At 60.2% G+C, this 7,823-nt stretch overlaps 1 protein-coding gene across 1 annotated transcript; it reads left to right on the plus strand.

The window, feature by feature from the left end:
* The first annotated feature begins 2,819 nt into the window (after positions 1-2,819).
* SOCS1 (suppressor of cytokine signaling 1) lies at positions 2,820-6,239 on the plus strand. The gene is made up of 2 exons (XM_042971754.1): positions 2,820-3,404; positions 5,100-6,239. The coding sequence occupies exon 2, from the start codon at positions 5,150-5,152 to the stop codon at positions 5,798-5,800; it is 651 nt and encodes a 216-aa protein (XP_042827688.1). The 5' UTR covers positions 2,820-3,404; positions 5,100-5,149; the 3' UTR covers positions 5,801-6,239.
* The last annotated feature ends 1,584 nt before the right edge of the window (positions 6,240-7,823 follow it).

The raw sequence follows: 7,823 nt of genomic DNA on the forward strand, positions 1-7,823 counted from the left end.
TCTCACTCTTGCCCCAAACCTGCATACCTCTCGTCGCTCCCTGTCCCCACGTTTATTTCCCCCGTGGCACTTAGCACAGCGTGAAATGCTTATGTGAATTCCCTGCCTCCTGTCTGTCTGCCTGAAGACCCCTGAGTTCCCAGTACCTGGCAGACAGCGGGCACTCGACAACTAACCTGCTGAATGAATACTGAAGGAGGGAAATAGATGCGCTCTTACCCCATCCTGCAGATAGGCAAACTGAGGCACAGAGAAACCAAGAAGCTTGCCCCAGGTCCCGTGCTCATTAAGTGACAGGTTTAAACCCAGGCTGATGGTTAGCCGTCTCCACGATATAAGCCCCACTGCTCGGGGCTCCCCAGAGGCACTGCCTCCCATGGGAACCCGGGCTGCTGCCACAGGTTGGAGGCAGGCGGGATGGAGGAACACCGGGGCAGAGGACAACTTCAGGATCGCATGCCCTAGCCAGGGACAGCTTTTCCCGGCAGAACTTGGCCAAAGCTGGAAAGAGAAGCTGAAACACTGAGCCCTGTGGGCCAGGATTTTGATTCCCCACTGCTGCCGGCTGGGGCCCCACATGTCAGGCTGCCGCGCAGCAAGCTGTGGACAGACGGCTGTCCCAACTGCCCTGTGACAAGAAGTCGCTTGTGCCAAGCACCTTCTCTGCTGGGCACTCTGCTTTCGGCTCGGTGTGCACTGCTGCTCTGCCAGGGGCAGAACTTTCAGGGACTGTTTCGCAGACGGGGCAGACAAGGCCCAGAGAAGGCAAGCTGCTTGCCTAAGGTCACACAGCTGGGAAGCAGCAGGCGTGGGATCGGAACGCAACCCTGTCTTGACGTGGAGCCTGAGCTCCTCGGGGCTCCCGCGCTGCCCAGCTTCCTGCGAGCCTGGGGCCAGTCCTCCGGGGAGAAATGCCAAGAAGGCAGATGCCTGTCAGTCAACCGATTTCTTTTTCCCTTTTGGTATCTGGATTTGGTTTCGTTTTGAAGTCAGGGCTTCAGAAAATGAAACCAAAGCTAGAGTGGCTGTCCTGTTGGTGGTAAGTGTCCTGGCCGTGTGCTCAGTGATTTGAGTCTGAGTCACCACGGCTTTCACAAACAGGATCTGGTCAGGGTGGAGGATGGGGCCGAGCCCACTGTACGGGCAAGAAATTGGCGCTCAAGGATGAATTCAGAGCCACAGAGGGCGAGGTGGAGGCCTAGACGCTGACACCTGGGGCCTCCTCAAGCTCCGAAGTGAGAGGGAAGCTGGCAGAACCGTCCCCACTCCTCCCCAGGCAGGCTCAGGATACAGATGAATCTCTGATTTCTCTGGCATCTACTGTTTTTCTAGCAGGCAGACCAGGATTTGAGATCACCAGGAGGAACTGGGGGAGGGAGCTCACAGCACGGTGGACACGGGTGAAAGCTTTGGGGGGTCTGATATATCCTGCAGCTCTGCCCCTTCTGAGCTGTGTGCCCCAAGGCAAGCGATTCCCCTTCTGAGCCTCAGTTTCTCTGTCTGCAAAATGGGAAGATTAGATTGTTACGCCAATCCAATGATCTAAGGACTGTAAAGCATGTGGCACACAGTCACCTCAGGCCAATACGTCACAGGTATGAGTCAATGGGATGGAGGAGGGGGGCTTCCTTCACAGGCATGGGTGGGAGTGTGGCAACAAGACGGGGCTGTGAGAAGGGGGTCCCAGACCCCAAGGAAAGGGGTGGCTCTCCCATAGAGCCATCGAAGCTGCCAGTGGGGGTTAAGGGGGCATACGGACCATCAGCTATTTATAGATTTCCCTCTGCCCAGAGGCCTGCTGAGGAGACTGTTGGCAGGAAGACAGATCATACAGGAGCCAGCCCAGCCTGGCCTTCTCTGGGCCCAGACCACCCCCCCCAGTTCAGGTGAGAGGGAAGCGCTACCCTTTCCCACTGCCAGCATCCAGAGCCCTGGTTTATCCCCACAAAACTCTCGTCCTTCTGCTTCGCCCATGCCTTCTCTGGCCTGTGGCCCTTGGGTTAGGGCTTCTAAAGTGGACACAGGGATGGGGTGCTTGGGTGGCTCAGTCGGTTAAGTGACTTCAGCTCAGGTCATAATCTCATGGTTCGTGAGTTCAGGCCCCGCGTGGGGCTCTGTGCTGACAGCTCGGAGCCTGGAGCCTGCTTCAGGTTCTGTGTCTCCCTCTCTCTGCCCCTCCCCCACTCATGCATGTGCACGTGCGCACGCTCTCTCTTTCAAAAATAAATATTAAAAAGGGGCGCCTGGGTGGCTCAGTCGGTTAAGTGTCCAACTTTGGCTCAGGTCATGATCTCGCGGTCCGTGAGTTCGAGCCCCGCATCGGGCTCTGTGCTGACAGCTCAGACCCTGGAGCTTGCTTCGGATTCTGTGTCTCCCTCTCCCTCTGCTCCTCGGCCACCTGCGCTCAGTCTCTCACTCTCAAAATTAAATAAACATTAAAAAAAATTGAAACAGACACGGCATGAAGCCACGTGGCTACAGGATCTAACACGCTGCCCGCAGGCACCCTCAGAGGAACAGAACAAGACCGAACACCTGCTGAATGCTTATCATTACGAGGGATGGCTCTGAGTGCTTGACCCATAATCCCTATAATCCCTGCTGCTAGGAAGGAGGTACTATTTTTGTTTCTGTTTCACGCATGGAGAAACCATTAATTACACGCTCAGAATCACAAGGCTGGAAAGTGGTACAGGTGAACTGGAATCCATGTAGTCTGGGTCCAAAGTCAGACTTTTAGCCACTACCTTTTTTTTTTTTTTCCACCCCCCACCACAGGACACAGCACCAGCAGGTAGGTGCTCTGGAATACCACAGCACCTGACCACTGGCACATGCACGTCTCCACACCTTGTCTCCCACCTCCTTGCACACTAACGCATGCACACACACACACATATGTATATACACACTCACAACACGGGACAACTACGTTAGTGACCAATACCAGCTCCTGCCAACATGAATTCCGGGAGCTGATGGGGTCCTAAGCAAGGCTGGTTCTGGGCCATCCCCTTGTGTTTAAGAGGAAACGTGGGCAGCCTGGGGCCAGGGAAGGAGAGCACCAAGGGGATGGGCGGGAGGACCTAGAACCCATTAGGGCTTCAAGGAGACGAGAGGGCTGGGCTGCAGTCTGAGAACGGCCTGTAGAGGGCAGTATGTGCCAGCGGGAGGCCACTCGCCAAGCCCCCAGCCAGGTCAGTCTTCTGCGTAACCCCTGAAGAGTCTGGGACTAACGACGCACTAGCCCCGACCCTCATTAGTTCTTTCTTGCCTTCAAAAATACACGTACCAACCAGGCACGTACTCCGTGCTTCTCCACGACAGACAAAGTCACCGGATCACGCACACGGATGTACAAAGTATAGCTGGCACCATCAAGCCCCCATGATCCCAAACCAGAGGTATGAGTGCGGGGTGGCGGCAGTGGCGGCAGATGCTTGACCGAGTAGCGGGAGAGGACTCTGTAAGGTAGTAGTTGGGGGAGAGGAGGGCAGGCCAGGAAAACTCAAGGTAGGTTTTTGGAATCATCACATCAATGAACCATCTTTTCATCCAGCTCCAAAGTGCGTCTGAAGGTGCCCAGCTGTTTCTCTCCCCAAAATAAGAGAGGAGGGCATGCTCATCCAGAACCCCACCCCTCATCTGCCAGTCGCTGCAGATCACAACCCCTCCGCGGGGCCTCAGTTTCTCCAGCTGTCCCCTGGCGGGGAAGCGGAGCCAAAGCTGCCCTTAACGGCCCCGCCCGGTTTCCGAGGAACTCGGATCCGCAGTCGAGGCGCCTTTCTCGCGCTTCCGAAGGGTTCCTCTGAAGCCTGTGGTCAGGCCGCCGCTTCCTGGGAAGCCCAAGCCAAGACCAGGGCCAGTGACGGGCTGGGAGGGGTGCGGGAGGACAGCCGTCCGAGGGTTTGGGGCTGCGGGCGGCAGGGGGACGGCGGGAGCAGCCCCAAGGGGTCCGGGGCCGGATCTCCAGGTGGGACCCCAGAATCGGGAGGTGGGGCCTGGCTACAGGGGAGTGGAGGACAGAGATCTACCGGAGACGGGTGCCGAGATACCTGGTGGGGGGAGGGGAGAGGGGTGTGTCGGAGCCAGTCCAGTGTATATACTAAAAGGGCTTGGCTGCAGAAATCTGCGCCCTAGGGCAGTAGTGGGGGCAAAAGTAGGGGCTCCAGGTGCAAAGGGGGCATCGGAATGGCAGGGGGTCCAGAGCCCTTGATGGAGGGGTCCTAGGATGGGTGTGAGGCTGGGTCAGGGGAGGGGGGTGCCTCCCCGCGGAGGGTCCCTGATGGCGTGCGAAAGGTCGAACTCGCGTGGCCCGCGCCTCGCTCCACCGCCGAAAAAGAAACCGAAAGTGGCGCGGAAGGGCGGGGCCTGCAGCCTTAGGGGGCGGAGCCGCCGCCAGCGGGCCCCACCTCCTACCCAGTTTAAAATAAAAGACTGGTGCAGGGGCGGGCGCGGAGCAGAGCGAGCTGCGGCCGTGGCAGCTGCACGGCTCCCGGCCCCGGAGCATGCGCGAGAGCCGCCCCGGAGCCCCCCGCCGCCCCGCCCGCGGCGCCCCGCGCCCCGCCGCCAGGTGAGCCGGGCACTGGGCAAGGAAGCGGGAGGGAGAGGGGAAGACAGGACAGGAAAGGACGGCCGGGTGTCAGGCCGGCCTCGGGGGCCGCATGATGGGGTCGCGGCCGCCACGCCCCTGGCCCCCGCCGGCCCCACCCTAGCAGCCCCCCGCGCGCGGGGTTCCCGCAGCGCAGCTTCTCTGCCTTGGTCCAAACCGCCCGGACGAGGCGCCAGTCCCCGGCCTGGCCAGCAGGCGGCGGCCGCGAGGCGGCGAGCCGAGGGCCCGGTGGCCGCAGTCGGGGCAGGTTGCTCCCCGCACCTCTCTTCACGCCCCCCTCTCTCACCCAAACTCTGAGCGACCTGGCGGCCGGACTCCGCCCCTGCCGGGCCCCCAACCGCCTGGAGGAGCTCCGCGGACGGGGAGGCCCGTTTGCTAGCTGAGCCCCCTGAGGCTCCCGGGGGCCGCGCCGACTCGCTCCTGCGCCCCTCGGCCCTTTCGGACGGGCCCGCCCCGACTCTCGGCTCACCGCCCGTGTCTCCCCCAGCGCACCCCCGGACGCTATGGCCCACCCCTCCGGCCGGCCCCGCGTGTAGGATGGTAGCACACAACCAGGTGGCAGCCGACAATGCAATCTCCACGGCAGCAGAGTCCCGACGGCGGCCAGAGCCTTCCTCGTCCTCGTCCCCGCCCTCGCCCTCGGCGGCGCCCGCGGTCCCCGCGCGCCCGCGGCCCTGCCCGGCGGCCCCGGCCCCGGCCCCCGGCGACACTCACTTCCGCACGTTCCGCTCTCACGCCGAGTACCGGCGCATCACCCGAGCCAGCGCGCTGCTCGACGCCTGCGGCTTCTACTGGGGGCCCCTGAGCGTGCACGGGGCGCACGAGCGGCTGCGCGCCGAGCCCGTGGGCACCTTCCTGGTGCGCGACAGCCGCCAGCGGAACTGCTTCTTCGCCCTCAGCGTGAAGATGGCCTCGGGCCCCACGAGCATCCGCGTGCACTTCCAGGCCGGCCGCTTCCACCTGGACGGCAGCCGCGAGAGCTTCGACTGCCTCTTCGAGCTGCTGGAGCACTACGTGGCGGCGCCGCGCCGCATGCTCGGGGCCCCGCTGCGCCAGCGCCGCGTGCGGCCGCTGCAGGAGCTGTGTCGCCAGCGCATCGTGGCCACCGTGGGCCGCGAGAACCTGGCGCGCATCCCCCTCAACCCCGTCCTCCGCGACTACTTGAGCTCCTTCCCCTTCCAGATCTGACCGGCCTCGCACGCAGCATTAACTCGAACGCCTTGTTATTATTTTGTATTATTAATTATTATTTCCCTGGAACCACGTGGGTGCCCTCCCCACCTGGGTTGGAGGGAGCGGGTGTGGGGGCGAGGCGCCTCCCCCTCTCCGCTGGAGACGAGGCCGCAGACCCCTCCCCATGTCTTGGGGGCGGGGGCGCACCCCCCACCCCCCCGGTGCTCCCTCTGGATCTCCCTGGTTGTTGTACCAGCTTAACTGTGTATGGGGCCAGGACCTGAATTTGTACCTCCTACCTCTTCATGTTTACATATACCTAGTATCTTTGCACAAACCAGGGGTTGGGGGAGGGTCTCTGGCTTTATTTTTCTGCTGTGCAGAATCCTATTTTATATTTTTTACAGCCAGTTTAGGTAATAAACTTTATTATGAAAGTTTTTTTTTTAAAAGAAAAAAGGTTTCTAGAGCGTGTGCTTTGCTCCCAGGATTTCCCCGGGGTTCTGAACGGGTCCACGGCAGAGTGGTCCTAAGACTGATGGGTTTGGCTGGAGGTGGAGTGTGACCTGTGCCCTGTGGCCGGGGGACCTGCATGGTTCCAGCCCTCAGGGGGAGAGGAGCAGCCGGTCCAGCGTTGGTGTTTCGTGTGGGGTAAAATGGCAGCTCCGTGTTTGAGCCCTTAACGTGTGCCTTGCCCTGTTCTGGGTTTTCCATGCCTCAATCAGACGAGCCTATGAAGCAAGACTCTTCTCATTTTTCCAGAGGAGAAAAGCAAGGCAGGGGGTGAATGTGCCTGTGGCCGTTCCCATGTCAGAGAAGACACCTGGGCGTCTTGTGGCTGTCCACCCAGAATCTGTCTGAAATGGATGACAGAGAGGAAACTTCTTTCATTCTGTGACCACAAAGACTTCCAGGAAGGTGGCGGGGGGGTGGGGGCTTGATGAGTTTTTGGAAGAGGAGGGGCACATTCTGAGACTCAGCCTTGGCGGCGGCGGGGTGGAGGGGCATTTTAGGTGGGGTGGGGGATACAGGACTGGGCCTGACTTCCTTCTTCCCATCCCGTTCTGTCTCGTGTACTTTTTCGGTGAACACCCAACCTGGAGCCAGAAAACTGCTTTGTGGTCTGTGGTGGCAGGAGGGCCCTGCTCGCGGCTTTGGGCAATTCCCTTGGCCTCTCAGGGCCTCAGTGTCTTACCTCTAAAATGGGTTTGCTGGAGGAGGTAGCCCTCAGCAGCAGGTGCCTAGGTGCATCGCGGACACAGGTGAGGCGTTCAGGAGCTGGGGGAGGGAACGAGCGCTCCAGGACGCTGTGGGGCTGGCCCGCCCGGCCAGGAAGTGCCCGTGACACGGGCTTTACGGCTACTCCTGTGTTGGTGGGTTGGTGGGTGGCCTGATGGATAAGCCATGCTGGCAACTGGGCGGCCCCACCTGGTGAACCGAGTCACTTTTGGGTTTAGGGTTCAGCAACCTCACGGACGTGTCGCGCTTCATTTTTAGAAGTTAGACCGGCCCTCTGCAGCCTTGGACGTGCTTATGATGGAGTGTCCTAATATTTAATAATACCTTTCAGACTTGAAAGTGCAACGTAAAACTAACTTGCTGGAGAACTGGAACAGCCCAGGCCTGTCTTGGGGATGAAACAGGTTCCAGCCCTCAAGGTTAAGGGTGGCCTGGAGAGATTTAGGATCTGAGAGAGCCTTGGCAATTGCCTCCTTACAATAAGGTGGGGCGGGAGGGAGGGGTCTCGGCTCTGTGCCCCCAAGGAGAGACTGCTTTTCTCTTCACCACCTCCCTGCCCTTCCTTCATGGCTGCGTGGATCCCCTTGTGACTTTCCCGGTCGCCGGCCCAGCTCGGGCAGTTCCTGGAGAAATCCAAGAAGGCGATGCTGGGGTATACCACAGACGCTCAGGGAGCACTTGCTGTAGGCGGGGTCCTGTGCTAGCTTGTTGAATCCTCACCGCTGGTCTGTGAGTTAGACACCTCTCTCCCATTTTACAGAGAGGAAAACTGAGGCTCAAGAGAGGCAAAGCAGGGCAC

This window comes from Panthera tigris, chromosome E3 (assembly GCF_018350195.1).
Source record: "Panthera tigris isolate Pti1 chromosome E3, P.tigris_Pti1_mat1.1, whole genome shotgun sequence".
Lineage (NCBI taxonomy): Eukaryota > Metazoa > Chordata > Mammalia > Carnivora > Felidae > Panthera > Panthera tigris.